Source organism: Rhinolophus hipposideros (genome assembly GCF_964194185.1).
Source record: "Rhinolophus hipposideros genome assembly, chromosome: 21".
NCBI lineage: Eukaryota > Metazoa > Chordata > Mammalia > Chiroptera > Rhinolophidae > Rhinolophus > Rhinolophus hipposideros.
Window position 1 is genome coordinate 16,513,406 of NC_138067.1, and position 22,639 is coordinate 16,536,044.

At 42.9% G+C, this 22,639-nt stretch overlaps 1 protein-coding gene across 1 annotated transcript; it reads left to right on the top strand.

The window, feature by feature from the left end:
* Window positions 1-7,518: 7,518 nt before the first annotated feature.
* Window positions 7,519-20,865, top strand: LOC308489588 (CKLF-like MARVEL transmembrane domain-containing protein 2; the record flags this gene model as incomplete). The annotated part of the gene is made up of 4 exons (XM_081030922.1): window positions 7,519-7,761; window positions 7,893-8,051; window positions 20,051-20,152; window positions 20,596-20,865. The coding sequence occupies 4 exons, from the start codon at window positions 7,519-7,521 to the stop codon at window positions 20,863-20,865; spliced, it is 774 nt and encodes a 257-aa protein (XP_080887048.1).
* Window positions 20,866-22,639: the final 1,774 nt, after the last annotated feature.

Sequence of the window (22,639 nt, forward strand, 5' to 3'; positions counted from 1 at the left end):
AAACTCAGGTTTGAGCCCAGGTGTGTCTGACTCCGAAAGCCCAGACTTTATGCCTTATTTGTTTGTGATGGTTTCTCTAGCTCCACCCTCACGACATCTTTGTTCTCCTTAGATTCTCTAAATTTTATGTTCTCTCTATCTTCTCCTGTTTCCTCATGGTTTCCTTCAAAATTGGATCCAAGGGTGAGTTAATTATCCTGGGGGGGGGGGCACAGGGCCTTGGGTGTGAGTGACTGAGGGTCCCACAGTGCTAAGGTCAGCAGCTGTGGGCAGGAGAACCAGAGCCCTCTGAGAAAAGGTCCACTGCCATAATGCTGGAGAGCTAGAGAGACCTTCAAGACGCCAAGCTTTGCTGTAGGGCCCAGGGAGCGTGTCCAGGAAGTATCTCAGACAGAGGCGGGAGCTAGGGTCTCCTCAGCATGAACCATGAAGGTCCTGTGAGAGGGACTGTGCTCGTACTACCCAGGCGGCTCAGGACAGCTTGCATAGAGTTGCAGACTTTTGGTCATTGGTCAACTCTGATAAAGCCAGGCCCCCTTTTGCTACCTCTGTCCTTGGGTGACAGCATTCTCCTATCTTTGGACAGCTATGGGAGCCCAGAGTATGATTCAGGGCCCCTGCCTTTTCCTTGCCACTGCCATCCAAGGTGAGGGTCCAGGCCTGGAACAGCACCTGGATATGCATGAGGAACTCACCGGAGCTTCACAGTTGGGAAACTGTCTTACCACAAAGGTGGCCCAGTTATTCTGATGCCCAACTAACCCGCAGTACACATACTAAGCAACTACATACTAACTGACGTAGTTGGTCAGGTGGTGAGCTAATTGACTTGGAAAGTTTTTGAAAAGACCCATCCCAACAGGATCCAAAACTGCGTTGTCTTCTCCTATCCCGTCCCTTCCTTCTGAATTTGCCCTTTCAGGTCCCATAAGATGAAGGACATGTACATCTAAGATTGCTCAGAGGGGTAAATACCTACCACTGGATAATAACAAGGAAGGCTTGGCAAAGTAAGACATGTGCTGGCTCAGTGACAGTATTGGTGCCTACGAGGTGACTAATTGAAACTTCAGAGAGTAGGTACACTTGGAGATATGTTGGCATCAAGCTGAGGGAGTCACTTGGGACCTTAGCGAAAGGCCAGTGCAGCTCGCCAGAGAACACAGGACCTCCTGAAACACTGTAACTGTTTCAGTGCAGGTTGAAGGCCTGCCCACACACGAGAGGGGTCCAGCAGTCACAGCTGCCACTATCTTTCAGCCCTTCTTTGGTGGATGGTTTGGTGCCAGAAGGTACAGGATGAGGATAAAGGAGTACTAATTTTAAGTGGCAATTTCCTTAAAGGCTCACACCAGGATGTTTCCTTATTTCTCTATTCCCATTCTTGTTTGGCAAAGGGCTAAGGGTGAAAGTCCCCAGCAGGGAGACAGGAAGTCTGATAAATCAGGGCTTCAGATCTCAGCAGGGCAGCGTCAGGGGGAAGATGACTTACAGAGAGGGCAGTGCACTCTGGGACCATATTTTGGCAGAGTCTCCTTCTCTGGAGTGCTGATGGAGCCTGGGCTTGGGGACCCATACCCTAGTCTCAACTGCAGCTTCTCGCTTCTGAGAAGGCTGTGCCAGGGACCCTGACACCCATGGGGAGGGTGCAGGTCCAACCCTCAGCTGGCCCCTGACCTGTCAGCATGGCGCTGCGTCAGAGCTAGTAAGCAGACAGCTTTCCTCACCCCACCATGGAGGAATCACTGTCTTCGTTTTTAGACCTCATGATCAATTTTACCCACCCTCATCTAGTGTCATCTGTCAGTGTACCCAAGAAAAGTATGATTTGTAATTATTGTCTTCTGAATAGCCCATATTTTTAACACTTCTACATTGCAAAAAATATTATCAAGTGTGGTCAGAGAAACTGAGTCCTGGTCAAGCAGATGTTTTTGCCAATAGAAAGCAATTAAAAAAATAATAATAAACATATTTTAAACTAAAGCTATAAAAGTGATGTTTCAAAAACTACCAGCAATAGTTTTACATTTATAAGTTCAGCCTTAGAATATCCCCATCAAATAAGATTAATGAACACCAACAGGTCTGGTGATTTCTGATGAGGCCCTGCCATGTGTTTGGAGAACTCCAGGCACAAATGGAACCAATGAAAGTTGCAGTTAGCTGACTACCATCTAATGTTTATTATATATAAATTCTTGTTACAAAGATCACATTTTGTGAAACAAATTTAAATGTTTAACTTTTTTTCTAATATTCAGTGATTTTTAAAAATCAGCGTTCACCATTAAAGCATCTTTTTCTTTCCCAGTTGTAAGTCTACACCATTTTGTTTATCTCAGAGAACAGTCTGAGAGCTTTATGGAAAAATAACAGTCCAGTAACAAACCTATCTCTCATTTTAGTCAGAGGAGGTTACCTGAATCAATAGGGTATTCAGTCAAGGGGGGAAGAAAAAGCTGAGTGAGGACAGCATTTGTGGGGGAACCAGAAGTCCTATTGCATGTGGCAAGGCTCAGCTGCAGTTTTACCCCATCAAGGAAAACATCTCTCTCTGTGTCAAAGATGAAGCTAAACAAGAAGGTCTGTGTCCAAGGGAAAAGGAAGTGGGGTTAGTCAGGAGAAGGCCCTTGGTCACTCAAGTCAGACTGCTGAGGATAGAGCCACTTACTGGCTGAGCAACCCTGGCAAGCTGCTCCCCTATCTGTAAACTGGGGATAATGAGAGTTTGTTGTGAGAATTAAATGAGATCACGTATTAGCACAGTATATGTGGCACAGTACACGGCACACAGTAAGTGCTCAAGAAATGTGAGTTACAATAGGAATGATAGGTACAAGGCATTAGCTCCAAGGGACAAGTCAGGAGAGCACTGCCTTTTGAGTAAGGACCAGGGTAAACTATAACATCTGGGAGTCAAACGAGGAGATGGAATGATGACAGGGAGTCGGCGATTACCCAGGGAGGCCTCGTCTGCATTGGGTTTATTCCTATTATCATTATTAATGTGCTCTCATCCCAATTCTCAATGATCTATGACCACAGCTAGTTAATTTTTATTTTAAAAAGTTTACACTTTGCCCCTTAGTTGTAAGAGTCCTTGCTCACAACTCTGAATAACTTGGTTTACACATAATCCTCAGGTGCTAAGCTTCCTGCGAAGCTGCAAACTGCAGTGCCTGCCCCACTGTGGCCAGACCTCTGCACAGCCTACATAACTCCGCTGAAACTTATTTCCCATCCTCACAGCCCTGCCCCACGTCCTCTTCCCGTGTTACCCACCAGGTGCCCAAATAATAGACATTAGTGCCCTTCCAAGAGGCAAGTCACATTCCACAATAGGGCTCCTTGCTTGCCAATAAAAACAGGCAGAACACCTGCAGTTTGCAGAAAGTTTGCTATCTGTGCACATTTTGAGGACATCTGTCACGAATCTACATTTTGAGGTACTCCCACTACCGACTAGATGCCAGGCACCTTACTTGATGCCTTCAGATTCATTATGCCATATAATTCTCAGATCAACACAATGAATGTCAATCATTATCCCCATATTAAAAATTAGCATGTTGGCACAGAGGTGTGATAAAACATGCCCCGGGTCACACATCTAGGAATTGGCAGGCCAAACTATTTCATCAACAAAAAACACTTTCACGGTATTTGTCCCATACTATGTTGACCTTCCACGACCCATTCCACAGAAAATGCCAAAAGATGGATGCTGCACTTCCATCCTAGGGAGATAGTTCATTTCCTCCTTATTTGGGGATCCCTGAGGGGAGACAACAGTGACTTGAGTTCTGACTCCACTCCTTGGCAGATATTCAATCCTAGGCAATTTAATAAACCTCTGTAAGCCTCTGTTACATCCTCTTAAAATGCAGATGATAACAATACTGCCTTTGCAGGGTGTTTTTGAGCGTTAAATGAGACAATGACTGGGAAACTTGGCACACTGAACACACTTCATTAGAGCCATTATGATTCCATACACTGGAGGGCAGGGCTCCTTGCTATGTTTGGGCAAATGCACAGACAGGCTGACACTACCAAGTCAAGCCACCAAGACTTTTTTTTTTTTATTAGTTTAAGGTGTAACAGCATAATGAGCCACCAAGACTTTAAGACTGAAAATGTTCACATTAGACATCTGGGCCCTATCATGATTATATCACCCTGGGCTTTTGCCCCTCCCTATAAACTGGTGCCTCTGACACACTGAGTACCTTCTCTTCCATCACTGCTCCAATACCAAAGCCCAGCCTCTACTTATACTCAGGGGTGAGCCCCCACCCACTCACCCTTACCCTTTATTTAGCACACAAAACAGCAGATTGGGCTAGCAGTTAAAGAAGCCAGTAAGGAAACCCAGGAGGAAGGACACTAATAGCCTATACATGTCAGGGCAGACTCAACTGTGGCCATATCGTAGGGAACAGCAGAAGTCAGCAGCACAGGCATTCAGTTCAGAATACCAGGCATGCTCCTAAGGTGGCTTCCTGCCTTCTTGGAATATGTGAACCTACAGAATCAATATGCCCCACCTGCCAAAGGATCGGTTCTACCTGCAGATTTGGGAGTGGAATTAAATCCGTAGAGTGCTAACCTAAAATTTTATTTTTATATTAAGACAAATGTAGTGTGGCATAGAATGCTGAATTTACAATGCAAGACTTCAAAAAAAATCATATCATGGAAGACCAATTTGGCCCCCTAACCTCTAGATTTTTTCCATGCTCACTTTTGTATGCCCTTTAAGAAAAGTCTAATAGAAAAGTTGTCAGGTTTTTTTTTGTTGTTTATTTGTTTGTTTTTTACTGGTGTTAATGAAATTAAACCCTTTTCTGCTGACAAAATCCTACCCAAGAACTTAAAATCAAATAAACTCATGTCTCTGGAAGATGTAAGAATTATGCTGCTGAGGGTTCCTCTTCATATTATTCAAAGGGAAAGTTTTTAAAAAGCATCCATGCTTAGATGGGTAATTGACCAATTTAAATATTTTATGAAACACATTTGCATGTAAAGCTGACAATTTTCAATTCTGTATTACAGGATCTTATCAACAGTCTCATTACAGCTGTGTCCCTTTTCATAGTTGCCGCCTTGACAATGCAAGAAAAGGAAAAAAAGCATCTACTGTATGTCGGAGGGGTAAGTAGAGGTCTTTGTGACTCCACTTAAGATCAGTATTTTAAGACTCTTTGAACAGGGAAACCGGCAGACAATCATTATTTCATTTCCAGAACAACATCCTCATGCGCACCCCTTCTTTTTCTTGCGCTGATTTCTACAGAAGATATGAAACTGTGCAAACTGCAAACTCTAAGCTCATGAAAATCTTCATTCTCATACTCATTCTCCAAACAGGGACAAACACAAGTCTGTTGAACTCCTTTTGAGAATTGTACACACTATTTTTTGAACTGTTTCAGCAAGATGTTCTTGTCTATAAATAGGACTTTGACTTTCCTGGACTAGAGAAGAAAAGCACATGAAAAGAATGATGGTAGAAAAAAACAAGTGCATCATCAAAGGTGTGTGACCCAACCTACTCAGGAAGGAAGGAAGGAAGTTCTCAGCATGTGCCCCACACAAGGCTAGGCACATTTTGACTTAATATTTACAACTCTCATTTTCACAGATATGGGCACTACGGTTAAATACCTTGCCCTGGGTCACAAATCCTCCTCATATGAAGAGCACAAGATAAGGCAGATTAAATGCTTAGAAGATGGGGGTGGGGAAGTGAGACTTTGACTCAAGAAGTCAAGCAATGGGAACAGAAATTAATCCAGAAAAAAAGTTTAATTTATTGAATTCATTCCATAATCAGTAAATATTTTGTCAATCCCACTGGATTGTGCCAGGCCTAAACTCAGTGTTGGAGATACAGTCCCTTTCCCCTAGGGGAGCTCACAGATTAGCTGGGGCAAGACTTACATAGCAAAAGTTCATTTAAGCAGCTGGGGTTTAAGCGACCATAAAGAGAAACACCCAAGGCAGACAGCTGGTCCCCATCTGCTAACTCAGCTACCAAGCCTTCCCCTACCTTCCAGAGGCCCCCACCCCCTGGCCTCCATCAATTCTTACCTGGATGGCAGGAGCCCCCACCACCCCCGACTGGTCTCTGCCTCCAGCCTGGTTCACTCTCCATCTGAATCTCCATTCTGCGTCTGGCATACCTGACCTCTCTTCTTGATGAAGTCCCGGATACTGCCTCTCCCCAGCCTCAACTCTGCTCCCTCACTCACCAGCTCCGGAGGCCTCTGCCACACCAGATTCCTTGGAGACCTCGATCCAGTACCTGGAGTTCTCTTCCTCCCAGCTGGTCCCCTGGGAAACTCCTTTCTGCCCTTTCAAACTTAGCCCAAGTGCCCTTTCCACCGAGGGACGTCTGTTTCAGGAGCCCACACCGAGCTGGAGACTCCTAGGGCCAGTGCCCTCCTCTAGTCCTTTTCTGGTGCCTCGGGCATCAAGCAAGGTCATTACTAGCAGCAAAACCCACCATTTCCAAAATCCTTTTCTCTGGGAACGGCAGAAAGGGCTGCAGCAGGTAGTGAAGGGTCAGAGAAGGAAAAAAGGCCACCAGCATCCCTCATCCCGGAATGGGGTTAGGGAACACAAGTGGTTGCTGAGCTGCAAAATAACACCCTTTCCTTCCCATACATGGTCTTGTGTCTGACAGGCCCTGTGTTTCGCGGCAGCAATCGTGTGCCTCGTCGATGCGACTATAGTCACCAAAACAATGAGGAATAACGTGAAACGAGTCCTGGGAATCGAAAGCGAAACCAGGTCCTCCCCTTCCGGGGTAGAACCCACCCCCAAACCCGCCCCATAATCCACGAAGGCATCCTCACAGACGTCCTTGCAGGCAAAAGCGGCTGTGTCTCACCCGTTCCGCTCCTCCCACCGAGCTCGCCTGCTGTCACCCATTTCCGCCCACCTGTGATCATAAAATCAGGGCTGCTAAGTCGGGAACACTTGTGCCTCCACGTGTTGCCTTGTGTAAAAGTCGAGTTACATTTTCCTGCCCAGGCTGGTGCGCCCGTGGGGCACTGGGCATGGCTGTCTCAGGAGGCCACGGCGAGGACTTTGACCCCGCTCTGGTTCCAGCCACCCAGCCTGAAGGCAGGGGCTAGAGCCCGGGGCCACCTGCGAGGCCACACTAGACCGTAAGGGGAGCTCCGGGAGGAGGTGGGGTCCTGGGGGTGAGCCTGGAGGTGGGGAGGACGCTCCTGACTGGGAGATGAGCCGACGTGGCGGCTGCAGGGTCCTGGTGATGAGCAGCGCCGACCCTGTGCGGGGGTGACACGCACGAGATGCGAAAGGGTGCGCGCGCTTGCGCGGGGAGAAGGAGCACCCGGCATTCGCTTCACTGGTCTTGGCCGTTGGGTGAGTGTGGCCTCTAAACAAGTCGGTTGGCACCGGGCTGTCTCAAAGGCCAGGCCTGTCTGGGGACAGCAGAAGAGACTGGGCAGGCCCTGACAAGCTGAGAACCCCCGAGCAAAGATGGCAGACAAAGGCAAAAAGGGCAAACCGAAGCCAGCACCAAAACCAGCACCAAAACCAGTCGCTGACGAGCCCTCTACTTCGGGCGAATCCGAAGAGGAGAAGCCGCCAAAGCCAAAGTCGGTGCAGCCCAAGGATGAAGTGGGCACGAGGAAAGGATGCCGCCGCTACAGGTGGGAATTAAAGGACAGCAATAAAGAGTTCTGGGTTATGGGGCACGCCGAGGTCAAGATCCTGAGCTTGGTAAGTTGGCCTGGTATCCCTGGGCCGGGGCTCCAGGACAGGGAGAGGGAGGAGTGGGCTGCAGGGGCCCAGAGGGGCTCCGGAGTCAGAGAGAGCCCTTTGCTATGGCTCAGGTGAATGTCTCTCCACAGAGCTGCCTAGCAATTGCTCTGGTCTTGTTCACGGGGACTGCCGCGCACCCCATCCTGACACTCATCGTCACCATGGAGATGTCCATCTTCGGCTTCTTCTTCATCATCCACACCTTCGCCATCCAGAGATACATGCCCTTCATCCTATGGCCCATTTCTGTAAGTGAAGGGACAGCGACCTGGTGTGCGTTCCTGTGTGTCAACAAAGAGACACATCTCCTCTCCCATACTTGTGCCCATGTATGGGCTCAGCACCTTCAGGTGGGCCCAGAGCAGGGGCAGCTGAAGTTAGGTAGAAAAGGCCTGCAAGAAGCCCAGCTGGGGGGCAGAGGCCGCGTATCCACCAGGTAGTCAAACCAATAGGTCTTTGCTCTCCTGAGTGTTTGCTCTACTTGGGGGGAGGGGAGGTATAGCAACTAGCTGTTCCTCCCAACCCGTGTGCCAGCTCACACCTTTTTTTAAAAAGTGATTTTTTAAAAATCACTTCTAAAGTAGCCATAGATGTCCAGGATGTTCCGCCCAGAAAGATGTTCAGCCCAAAGCCGTCATGCGTTACGATGGGACTGGGCAAGTTACCAAACCACTCCTAGCCTGTTTCCTCATCTGTAACATGAGGACAGCAACACTCTCTCGGGATTGTTTCTGAGAAGTAAAAGTAAAGTGTTTGACAAGGTCGTGAGGACTTATGGACTTGAAGCCCTGCCCATCACCTGTGGAATCACAGAGCACGCCCACCTAACTCCTCCCTCACCCAAGGGGCCTTGTTCATTGCACATTCACAGCATGCCTCCAGAGTCCTATGCTCACTGGTACACTCACTTTACACAAGAAATGGGCTCAGAATGGCCAAGTAACTTGCCCCCAGGTAACTCAGCTAGTGAGTGGCAGAAAAAGGATTCAAACCCACCTTTGTCAGTAGAATCTCTGTCTTTAATTACACTCTGTGCTGCCTCCTTGTTAAAGGTTATTAGCATTCAGGGATCCACAGGTCTCAATGGGGTATGTGAGGACCCCCAGTATAGGGAGAAAGGAGAAGAGAGCCACATAAGATTCTTGGGAAAGGGATTAAAGAGAGGACAAAGTAAAGGGACAGGCAGAGAACAAGTTACCAGCCAAGGAACTTGAGAAAATATACTTTTAGAAGATGAAAAAACTCAATGAATCTTGAAAATCCTCCCACTGCACTTAACTAAACTACCAGGGGCAATGTAACCACTATTGCTTTAACTGAATGACTGAGCTGGCACGAAAAAGGGAAACACACACAGGTGCCAGAAATGGAAAACGGAAGCAGTAACTGCTCTAGTGTGGGTGGGAATGTCCCACAAAGTGTTATCCCAGGAACCTAGAGTATGGATTTTCATCCCAGGACATAAAGCCTCGGTGTCAAGCAAAGTGGGGGTTTAGAACTGAAAACCCTACATAAAGCCAGCACCCTACAAAGACTACACCCTACCGAAAAGACAGAGAAGATACCTTCCCCTACACAGAGGAACAAGAAAGCTTGTTTATCTCTGCCTCAGCTCTGAGTAAGAAAGACAGAAAAGACCACCTTGAAAAAAAGAAACCTTGAGTCTAGACTTTATATAGATTTGATTTGAATTTTTACTACGTTCAGCCTACAAATCTTTATGCAGCCTAAAAAACGTAATACCTGGGAATTAGCATAAAAACTGATACTAATTTGATGATATTCTGGTGATATCCATGGGACTGACAAAAACAAATGCAAAAATCACAAAGCATAAAAAGTTTCTCACAGGAGGGGTATGGTGAGGGGAGACTTATCAAAAATGAACTCACAGTTCAAAACTACAAAACACCTGATTTTAAAATACTCATTACTAAGAATAATCAGCAAACATAACAAATGGGAGGATTAGAACCCTGAAAATATAATAGCAGAACTGTCTAAAAATAATAATGTACTATTCAAGACAACTCAGAGCCCTAGGAAAAAAATAAGACATTATGAGGACAGAATAGACAGATCTTTCTTAAAGTACAAAATATAATGCCTAGAATTAAACATGTCGTTATTGAAATAAAAATGTCAATAGGTGTGTTCAAAAGCATATCAGACAAAGCTGGAGAATTAGTGAACTGAAAGGGTGGGGAAATTATACAGAACATAGCACTGAGAGATGAACAGAGAAAATATGAAAGAAGTTGAGACAGAGACTATGTAATGAGAAAAATCCATTGTAAGCCTAATAGGAGTTCCAGAAAAAGAAACTCAAGAAAATGGAGGAAATATCCAAACTGATAATGACTGAGAACCTCCAGATTTAATCAGTGACATCACTAAAAATGGCAGAGTAAGGAGCTCCCAAACTCTGTCCCTCCATTAAAAGCAATAATTAGGTTATCAAAATTGTCAGAATCAACTTTTTCAGAACTCTGGAATGTAATTTTTAAAACTTATAATAAAGGAAATGCTTAATGAAGAAATAAGCTGTTGAATTTTGGTAAGAAAATGTTGTAGCATTTTAACTTACATGCCTGCCATCCCTCATTCCTCAGCTTCTCAGTGGCCATGAAGACAATAGCATACATTCCTGGCCACATTCCTTGACGGTGGCAGAGGGAACAATACAGACCTTATTCTCAAAGAATTATGGTTGTGTGTTTTGACCTGTCTGGTGGTTCCCTGAGGGACTCGCCCATGGACTATCCTTTGTTTCAGCTGCCTCAGAAAATTCTCAGGGCTAAAGCAGCCTCCTGGATAATGTATGTCAAAGCATTTAAAGGCGAATATACTAACTAACCACAGCGACCTAGGCCAAAGAAAAACAAATGAGGTAAGCAGTGGACAGACCAGAAGTTTGCAAAGAGGTTGAGTAAGGGGATACATGGGGGAATAACAGCTTTGAAAAGCTTCCACATATACCAGGGAATCTAGAAGGCCACATGCCCAGGGCTGGACACATGCTCAGAAAGACTAAGCTTTCATCTCTGGCTGACCTTTACGTCCAGCTTTACGTTCAGCTTTACTTGCCCAAGTAGCAAGTGAAAAGTACCTGGAGTTGCAAACAGCCTGAACAAGTGTTGAAGAAGTACCCCAACACAGAGCCAATCTGCAAAGACTGGTAAAGTTTATTTATTTGTTTCCAAATATTTAAGGAAATCACTGTCAAATCACTACTTGACCATTAAGGTAATGAAACAGAGACTCGGTGGCCACACAAAAAGAAGAATACAGTCTTTCAAAATATGGTTTCAAAAAAGGTCACTGAACATACAAATGACTACAACTCACAACAAGCAGCAAAAACAAACCTGGGGAGGAATGAGAATCTGGTTTCCAGAGTAACTACATCATAATATTCAAAATGCCCAGTTTTCAAAGAAGCACAAGGCATGCAAAGAAACAAAGTAAAGCACGTACACACAAAAAAAAATTAATAGAGACCATCCCTGAGGATGCCCAGATGTTAGACATACTAGACCAAGACTTTAAATCAACTGTCTGAAAACGCTCAAAGAACTAAAGGAAACCAGAACAATTAATGAACAAACAGATAACATCAGTGAAGAGAAATTATAAAAAGGAACCAAATAAAAATACTGGAGCTGAAAAGTAATATAACTGAAATGAAAAATTCACTACAATGGCTTAGCATCAGATTTGAACAGGCAGAAAAATGAATCAGTGGACTTTAAGATAGGTCAATTGAGATTATCCAGTCTGAGGAAAAGGAAAAAAAAAAGAATGAATAAAGCATGAACAGAGCCTAAGAGACCTGTGGGATACCATCAGGCATACTAATACATGCAGAGTCCCAAAAGGAGAAGAGAGAGAAAGGGGTAGAAAGAATATTTGAAGAAATAATGGCCAAAAACTTTCCAAATTTGATAAAAGACGTGACTCTACATATTCAAAAAGTACGGAGTAGGATAAACTCAAAGCAATCCACACTGAGATACATTATAATCAAACTGTCCAAGGACAAAGAGAAAGGCTAGGAGAGAAGCAACTCATCTTGCCACAAAGGACCCTTAATAAGATTAACTACCAATTTCTCATCAGAAATCATGGAGGCGTGAGGCAGTGGAACATGTACTAAAAGTCCTGAAAGGAAAAAAAACACTGTCAACTAAGAATTCTATTCTTCTAATTTGCTATCTGTTAAGAGTTGAATTGTGTCCCCCAAAAAACAAACAAACAACCATATATATGTGTATACACACACACACACACACACACACATCTCCTAACTCCCAGTAACTGTGAATATCATTTTATTTGGAAATGAGGTGTTTACAGATGATCAAGTTAAAATGAGGTCATTAGAATGAGCCCTAATCCAATATGACTAGTTTCTTTATAAAAAGCAGAAAGCTGGACAGAGACAGACATACAAGTATACCGAGGGAAGAAGATGTGAAGAGACACAGAACAAAGACAGGAAAGTGAGACAAGCCAAGGAATGCCTGAAGCTGGAAGACAGGCCTGGAGCAGATGTTCACTAGCACCTTCAGAAGGAACATGACCCTGCCAACACCTTTATTTTGGACTTCTGGCCTCCAGAACTGTGAGACAAAAAGTTTATGTTGTTCTAAGCCATCCGATTGGTGGTACTTTGTTACGGGAACTCCAGGAGATGAATACAATATTCTTCGAAATTGCAATTATCCTTCAAAAATTACTATTCAAAAGTTAAAGAGAGATTAAGGCGTTCCCAGATAAACAAAAGTTGAGGGAGTTTGTTGCTAGTAGACATGTCCTACAAGAAATGCTAAATCCTTCAGGCCAAAATGAGAAGACGCTAGATAGTACCTTAAAGTCATAAAAGAAGTAAAGACACCAGTAAAGGTAACAACATAAGTAAGTATAAAGACCAGTATTATTGCATTTTTGGTTTGTCACTTTTCTTTCTTTCTGATATGATTTAGAAGACAAATGCATAAAACAATAATTATAAATCTATGTTAGTGGGCCACAATGTATAAAGATATGATTTGTGACAATAACAATAAAGAGATTTTGTGTACTATTGATGCTAAGTTGGTATCAATTCAAACTAGACTGTTATAAATTTAGATATTAATTGTAACCACAAAGTAACCACTAAGATAGACACACACACACAGACACACAGACACACACACACACACACACACACGGAAATGAGAAGGGAGTAAACTCCGTACATTACAAAAAAACACAAAAGAAGGCAGTAATGGAGGAACTGAGGAACAAAGAGATGATATATAGAAAATAGCAAAATGACAGAAATAAGTCCTTATCAGTCATTATTTTTAATGTACATGGATTAAAAGACATGGATTATCATAATGGATTTGAAAAAAAAAAAAAAAACGTGATCCTACTATATGAGGATCACAAGAGACTCACTTTAGATCCAAAGACACAAATAGGTTGAAAGTGAAAATGGATACGGCATGCAAAAAGTTACCAAAAAAGGAGCTGAGGTGGCAATATCAATATCAGATTTAATGAAAGATGTGAATTCTCAAAGAGGTACAAAGAAGAATGAATAAAAACAAAACTATACCTTGATATGTCGCAGAGGCACTGCTGATCACCAGAGACAAAGCAAAACTTAAAAAACCAAGGAACAGATAATTTATCTTAAAGAAACAACAAACACTCACACTGTTAGACTAACTTCGTATTTTTCAACAGCAATGACAGTGGCCAGAAAACAATGGAATGGAATAATTTCTTTGAAGAGCTGAGATGGAAAGAGTAAAATAAAGACACTTTTAGAAAAAGACTAAAAATATTTATTTTCACTGATCCTCACTGAAAGAACTACTAAAAGGTGTACTTCAGGAAGAAATAAATTAAACCCAAAAGAAATGTTTGCAATGTAAAAAAAGACACAGTAAGCAAAGAACCTAGTATGCTTGTGGATTGACCTAAATAAACATTAAACAGACAGTTTTAAAAATATATATATTAATAATTTATTTGGGGAGAGAACAACTAAAACAAGGTGGAACTAAAGTAAGAGCAACTCAATAACATGTAAGACCACAGTGGCTGTGTATGATAAGAATTAAAGGTCCTTTATTTTGTGGGACATTTGGTATTAACATTAACATAGTAAAACATTATACTGCTAAAGAATAAAATTCCAGGATATACGAAGTATGACAATTAAGTTCTCGAACTTTCCACCATGTGCTTATATTAGCAGCACTGTGCAAACAGCTCAGTAAAGTTTCATAACCTTGGTATTTCACAGCTGTGTTTCACAGCTATGTTTGTGTCGATGTGTGGCAATGTCTTGCTGAGTGGCGTTCATTATTGTTGTTGCATGTTTTTGTGTGCCATCACAAGAATGTCAGCTTGAATGAGAGCAACAAACAAACATTAAATTTCTTGTTAAACTTGGCAAGAGTGGAAATGAAATCTGGGACACGTTAGTTCAAGTTTACGGAGATAATGCCATGAAGAAAATGGCAGTGTACAAATGGATTAAACGTTTTTCTGAGGGGAGACAATGCATCACTGATGAAGAGAGGTCAGGGCAGCCAGTAACAAGCAGAACTGATGAAAAAATTGCAAAAATTCATCGAATTGTGCATCAAAATCGTCAGCTGACTGTGAGAAGCACAGCAGACCAAGTCAACATTGATACAGAAACAATTAGGAAAATCTTAACTGAAAATCTTGGAATGAGAAAGGTGTGTGCAAACATGGTCCCGAAGGAGCTCACTGATGAACAAAAGCAAAGGAGGGTCGAAGTTTGCCAAGACCTTTTGGGGAGGCCATGTTATCACTGTCAGGAAACATGGGTGTACCAATACGACCCTGAAACAAAGGATCAAAGTGCACAATGGAAGCCAGCCTATTCTCCATGACCAAAAATGTTCCATCAGTCCAAATCAAGAGTCAAAAATGACGCTGCTAACCTTTTCTGATATCTGAGGGATTATTCATTATGAATTTGTACCAACTGGACAAACAGGTAACCAAGTTTACTATTTGGAATTGCTGAAAAGGCTGCCTGAAAAAGATGAAAACAACCTGAACTTTTTGCCAACAATTCATGGCTCTTGCATCACGACAATGCACCAGCTCAAACAAAACTGTCTATCTATGAGGGAATTTTTAGCCAGTAAACAAATAACTGTATTGGAACACATGCCTTACTCACCTGATCTGGCCCCCAATGACTTCCTTCTTTACCTGAAGATAAAGACAATATTGAAAGGAAGACATTTTGATGCCATTCAGGACATCAAGGGATATACAATGACAGCACTGATGGCCATTCCAGAAAAAGAATTCCAAAATTGCATTGAAGAGTGGACTGGGCACTGGCGTCGGTGCATAGCTTCCCAAGGGGAGAACTTCAAAAGTGACCCTAGTGATATTCAGCAATGAGGGATGTAGCACTTTTTCTAGGACGAGTTCGCGAACTTAATTGTCATATCTTGTATAACATCAAACCTGTTGAGGGGAAAAGGCGAAAAGAGAATAGAGTTCACTCTATAGAAGGGAAAAATAAAAAGGAATATTTGTGGTATTGTGTTAAATACAAAAAATAAAATGGTAGCCATAAATCCAAATATATCAGAAATGATGACAAATATAAATGGACTAATCCTTCATCTAAAAGACAGAGAACGCAGAGAATAGATGTTTTTAATCCTGCAATATACTAAATTAAAAGGCATGTTGAGAAAATGTGTAAGAGAGACCTGGCATAACTTTAATACCAGATTAAAACAATTTTATGTTTTTCAAAAAGGTATATAAAGATCACTACATATAGCAATTCTGAACTTTATGCACCTAACAGTATAGCCCAAAAATAAAAATGGACTTAATTATAAGAAAGAATTGGAAAATCACAACCACAGTGGAATCTTTTAACATGCCTCCCCCAGTAGTTTAATCCACTTAGTTTAATCCACTTAGATACACCTACATTAAACTTACATCCCATAGTTTAATACACTTACATACACAGAACATGCAGAAACCTACACCCAACAGTAACAGGCTCTATATTCTTTTCAAGCACACTTGGAACAATCATTAAAATTATCAAGAAAGCCACACACACACATACACACACACACACAAAACCACAAAGCACATGTAAACAAGTAACAAGGAACTGACATCATTCTGACCACATTCTCCAACTTGAATGCAATATAATTAGAAAGCAACCAGCAAACTTTAACTAAATCCCTATGTACTGTGGGGGAAGAGGTAGAATTTAATGTTTTCTCTAAACATGTGGGGATTTAGTTGTACACAAATACTACCTGTAGAATGCAGCTAAATCATTCAAATTCAAATATATGTAATTAGAAAAAAATGAAAATTAACAGTTCAAGTGTCAATCTCAAGAAGGTACCAAAACAAAACAATGGAATTAAGAAGACAATGCCAAAGAAAAGAGCTAAAATTAATGAAATAGGAAACAAAGATCCACAGTAAGGACTAATAAAACCAAATATATAGTTCTTTGAAAAGACTAATAAAGTAGCTAGACCTTACTTGAGGTCTTTTTTAAGAAAGATGAAACAAAGAAAATATTAGTGTAGGGGCCAGCCCGGTGGCTCAGGTGGTTAGAGCTCCGTTCTCCTAACTCCGAAGGCTGCTGGTTCAATTCCCACATGGGCCAGTGGGCTCTGAACCACAAGGTTGCTGGTTTGACTCCTCGAGTCCCGCAAGGGATGGTGGGCTGTGCCCCCTACAACTAAGATTGAACACGGCACCTTGAGCTGAGCTGCCACTGAGCTCCTGGATGGCTCAGTTTATTGGAGCGCATCCTGGTTGGAGCGCGTCCTCTCAACCACAAGATTGCTGGTTCCACACCTGCAAGGGATGGTGGGCTATGTCCCGTGCAACTACCAACGGCAACTGGACCTGGAACTGAGCTGCGCCCTCCACAACTAAGATTGAAAGGACAACAACTTGACTTGGGAAAAGTCCCGGAAGTACACACTGTTCCCCAATAAAAGACCTGTTCCCCTTCCCCAATAAAATCTTTAAAAAAAAAAAGAAAATGTTACTGTCAAGATCAAGAAGAGCTTTTAAAGATCACAGGGAAAATATAAACTTTTATGCCAATCAATTGGAAAGTTTAAATCGTTAATTTCCTAGAAAAAATATAACTTACAAAAATTCACTCAAAAAGAAGTAGAAAAACAGGTTATAAAATAATTCATTCATGTTTTCATCTGGCACTTGTTTTTTTGTTTGTTTGTTTTTGCTTTTTTTTAGTTTCAGGTGCACATAACAAAGTAATAGACATTTATCATTTATATCCCTCAAACGGTGTCAACTCCCCTGCCCCCATCCACTATCCTCTGACATCGCACAGAGCCATTACATTTCCACTGTCTCTATTCCTAATTCTGTACTCCGCTTCTTGTAACTATATACATATATATATATATATATATATATATATATATATATATATATATATATAAACTTGTAGTTGACATTCATTATTGTTCAGCTTCAGCTTCAGGTGTACAGTGCAGTGATGAGGCATCTACACCATCCCTGAGGTGGTCTCCCTAACAAGTGTCCATCGGATACCCTACAAAATCTTTACAATGTTATTGATTACATTCCCCAAATTAACTTTCGTAACCCCGTGGCAATCTTGTGATTACTGACTACTGGTACTTGGTTTTTACATTTAAATCTTTTGATCATTTGGCATCACTTTGTTATATGGCATGAACCATGACTCCAACTTTATTCTGATGGCTATCTAGTTGTTTCACCCTATCACTTAATTAATAGTACACCTTCTTCCCATTGATTTGAAATGGCATTTTTGTTAAATGCTAAATCCCATATACAGGGTTCATTTCTGTACTTTATATTCAGTTCCATTAGTCTGTCCCTTATTTTCCCTTTTTTTTCAAAGGTTTTATAATATGCTGTACTATCCGGTGGAGCTTTCATCTTAAAACCAGATATTATAAGGAAAGAAAACTATAGGCTTATTTTATTTGAATGTAGCCATAAAAATCCTCAATAAAATAGTAGCAAACTGAATCCAGCACCATATAAGCAAGCAACAATACATTGCAATCAAGCAGGGATGTGCCAGGAACGTAAAGATGGCTTAGGCTTCAAAATTCTATTAATACAAGGTCAGACAATTAAGTTCACGAACTCATCCTAGAAAAAGTGCTACACACCTTATTGCTGAATATCATTACGATCACCTTCGAAGTACTCCCCCTTGGGAAGCTATGGACTGACATCAGCACCTAATCCACCCTTCAAAGCAATTTTGGAATTCATTTTCTGGAATGGCCATGAGAGCTGTCATCATATTACCCTTGATGTCCTGAATGGCATCAAAATGTCTTCCTTTCAATATTTCCTTTATCTTGGGGTAAAGAAAGAAGTCATTGGGGGCCAGATCAAGTGAGTAAGGAGGGTATTCCAATAGTTGTTGACTGGCTACAAACTCCCTCATAGACAGTGCCGTGTGAGCTGGTGCATTGTCGTGATGCAAGAGTCATGAATTGTTGGTGAAAAGTTCAGGTCTTCTAACTTGGTGTTGGCAAGGACATGTGAAATGGAAGCACTTATACACTGCTGGCAGGAATGGAAACCGACACAGGCACTTTAGAGAGAAACTTGGTGATACCCAGCCAAGGAGAAGATGTGCACAGGAGGCAGATAGAGTTTGTGATAATTTTCTAAAAGGTATAAACAACATAATGCCTCTAGTTTGGTTTATTCATACAGTAGAACATGAGTTAAAATTAATGAATTCAATCTACATTTCTCAAAATGGATAAATCTCAAAAACTTTTAAGTTTAAAAAGTACTAGAAGATATAATAGCTTTTATTTAAAATGTTTGAAACAAAATTACTAAAAAGCAAGTACTAGAAAATATAATAGTTTTTATTTAAAATATTTGTAACGCACAAAATAATATATATTGTTTATGAGTACATAATAAGGAGAAAAATACTAATATACACTTCAGAAAACTACCCATGAACTTCCAATGCCTGGTTGCCTTGAGGACAGGGGCAGGAAGAGGGATGGAATGGGGAGACTGTACTCACTCCACAAAGTTCTACTTCTTTTTGTTGTTGTTTTTTAAAAGACCTTAAGCAAATGTTGCCAGATGTTAACATGCATTTCATCTCAATGATTCATGGCTGGCGGAGGTGGGCAGGGGGATGGGATGTCTTCTTATTTTCTGTTTAATACATATTTGAAATGTATTAAAATTCAAAACATTGAAAAGGAAAAGAAAAGGCCTGAGACAAAGTGGTCCGGGGAGGACAATCCATAGAGAATGGCATCCTAGAAGCTAAGGGGAAGGGTCGGCATCATCCAGCGCTGCAGGGTTGGCTGGAAGAAGGGGTACACAAGCTCTGGGCTGGCATCCCCCCAGGAGTGACAGGGGAGGAAGCAGCCTGCTGTGCCTGTGGTTTGGCCAACCCTGAGAAGTGTGGCTGTGCCAGAGGGTGACAGTGGGTGGTAGCTGAGGGGAGGGCAGCAAGGGAGGCAACAGTGCCTTGGCCAAATCTAAGAACATCTGGACCTTGTCAGCAGGGGAAAGGGAAACAAGTATGGGGCAAGGGCAAGACTGAGGCCATAGGGTATGGAAAGAGGCTTGATGATGGAGGAGGTGGTGCAGCCTTGCAAAGAGGGGAGGGGGTATCTAGGAATTCAGGTGGCGGGGGGAAAGGATGAAAACAGCAGCTTCCAGGCTCCCAATGAGGGGCCAGAGTCCAACAGAGCCTCCTGCCAGCAACGCAGCCTACCTGGAATCCATAGAGGGGAGCTAGTCCCGAGAGCAGAAAGATGGTTGGGGTGGTACTCAAGAAAAGGACATCAGTAAGTTGGACACTTATATATTTACTTAAATGAGTATTGGAGGGAGGAAATCAGCATAACTAGCCATGAAATGTGTGGTTTCGCAGACGAGATGGTAACCGAGGGAGCCAGAAAAGGCAGTGAAGCATACTAGGCTTTGGGTCTTGACTCAAAGAGCCCAGATGAGGGACCACATATGTCCACCTAGCCTAGTATATATTTATCTTCATACATTGATTTTTAAATCAGGCAGGAGTGTGAAAAGCATTCCCTTTGGAGGAAGCTATACCAGGCCGGGTGTTGATGGGGGCCTCGGCTCTGTTTCAGGTTGACTCTCATCTCTCCCCTGCTTTCAGGACCTTCTCAATGATGTGTTCTCCACGATGTTCCTGGTGGGGGCTGTGGTCTTCGCTGTGAGAATTCGACAAACCATGCCAGTGAACTACTTTATTGCTGTGGTGAGTCTTTTGTGTTGGGCTGTTTATTTGCTCAGAAATCACCTCTTTTGGAGAATGGGTGTTGTCCTCTGTTTTGAAGGACAGGGCTTTTCTTTTTACAGAATCCTGGGATGCAAGCAAAGTTTAAAATTAAAGCTGATAAATGTTTCCAGTGGAGAAGCCATTTATATACAGATGATGTCCAGGGAGCCAGCCAACCTAATGGCTTCCTTCTCGCAGCTACTTACATGAAGCAAAGGGCCCCACCCAGGCTGGGTTTCAAGAAAGAAGCGGTGGGATGACAGGATGGTGGGGACAGGGAAACTCAGAGTCTCCCAGATCTGGTAGTTTGAGGGGACAAGGGGATGTGTTTAACAGCCTCTACTAAAGAATTAGAAACCAAGAGGGAAATATGCCAGCTTTGGAATGAAAAGCAAAAGTAACGAGGTTCTTTTGTTTTCCAGATCCTTATTGGTGTTGCTGGACTTTTTGCTCTCATCGATATATGTCTTCAAAGAAAACACTTCAGAGGCAAGAGGATCAGAAGGAATGTGCTGATTCCTCCTGCAAAAAAGCCGGTAACAAAGGAAGCAGAGACTGTAAAGCCAAAGGAAGAGGAAAAACCACCAGCAGCAAAGCCAAAGGAAGAGGAAAAACCACTACCAGCAAAGAAGGAAGCAGAAAAACCAGCAGCAGCAGCAAAGCCAAAGGAGAAGAAGGGAGGCAAGAAATGACGTGAAGGGTACATCTGTTGTCAGAAATGGCAGGGTATTTTACAACAAAACAGTTCCACTGTCTCCCTTGTCTTCTTTCTCAATGGTTTTCTTTTCCATTTTAATAACCACCTTTACTTGGAAACTAAATTTCTCTTTAAATGGATTTTAAAGCTAAAGTTGACAAAAACATTATTTTGTTCTTCAACAAAAGTTTGGGTGCAGAGAGTGAGGCCAGAGTTGGGCCACTCCAGGTGGTCACAGGCTGCAGGGCATAGAGGGTTTAAGGGACCAGAAGTCTGGGTGACACCAGCTGTCAACACTGATGAGCCAAAGGGGCCAGAGGAAAAGGAGACCAGAAAACAAAAGGATGCATCTTGTTCACATTGATATTTTTATTTTACATTTTTTTAAAGCATCTAGGTAGTAGCTATGAGAAAAATAACAGGCTTTCCTTACTCTTACTTTGCAGGTTAGTATTGGTCCTTATTTGAAGTGCCCTCGGCAGGAGGGCAACGGGGTGGTGTCATCTCCTCGGGGCTGGAGGCCTTGGAGAACTAAGAACCAGAGTCAGGCTGGCATATGGGCCGAGCAGGATGGTACAGGAGGGACCGAGGGAGCGGCTGCTGCAGAGACGGCCAGCCAGCCCCAGAGGACCTGCAGCATCTGTCCAGTGAAGGCCTGAGCGTCAGCCCTGAGCCAGTCTCAGCCGGGCCCTAGAGCCCCTGCCATGCAGGCCCCGGTCAGGGCCTCAGTCTCACTGGCCAGTGCAGCCAACCTGGCAGGAGAAGAGTCATCCTCACGAGAGGAAGGCAAGGTCCCAAACGGATGCATGAAGAGCCAGGAGGGGGGGTGGGGTGGGGTGGGGTGTGTGTGTGTGTGTGTGTGTGTGTGTGTGTGTGTGTGTGTGTTGTGAGGGAGAGGGATGAGCCCAGCCAGGGATGACATGCTGAGAGGGTCAGCTGCGCCTTGGCCACCATGGGGAAGGCTTGGGCCTCAGTCCTAAGTGCCATGGGGATCCCTGAAGGAAAAGAAGTGACAGGGTCTTCCACTGGGAGGAGATGACACACTTGTCTGCTGCTGAGAAGGGAGTGCAGCTGACAGGAGGCTGCTGCTTGTGATCGGGGTGGGGATGATGGGCGCTGGGGCAGCGTCTACTGGTGCCCGGCCCCTGGCCCCAGCCCCAGAAGCTCTATAGCCCCACACCACCCCCTGCAGGCCAACCAGGGTGAGGCAACCCTACTAAAAGTGGGAACAACTAGAGGGGTTTATTACATTCTAGAGAAAATTCAAAACTGCACATTAGCCTGCCGTATGACTCAGGTATTTAGCCAAGAGAAACGATATACTAGAATGTTCAGAATAGCCAAAAAGCTAAAAAGAGCCCAAATTTTTTAAGGCGATACACTGTGCTCAGCAATAAAATAGAAGCTACTAATACAACATGATAATGAATGATAAAGGTAAAAAATTCATCATGATGAATCTCACATACTAGTATTGAGTGAAAAGAAACCAGACACAAAAGAAACCTACACCATATGATTCCACGTCTATGAAGTTCAAGAACAGGAAAACGTAGTAAAAGAAATGGAAACAGTGGTTGCCTCAGGAAGTACAGGGTGGGGACTGATTACAAAGGAGCATAAGGGAACTTTTGGGGACATGAGGAAGTTTTATATCTTCACTGGGGGAACTGGTTACACAGATGTATACATTTGTCAAACATTTGACTGTATACTTAAGATCTCTGTATTACATTGTATGTGAATTTCATCTAAAAAGGGAAGCTAAA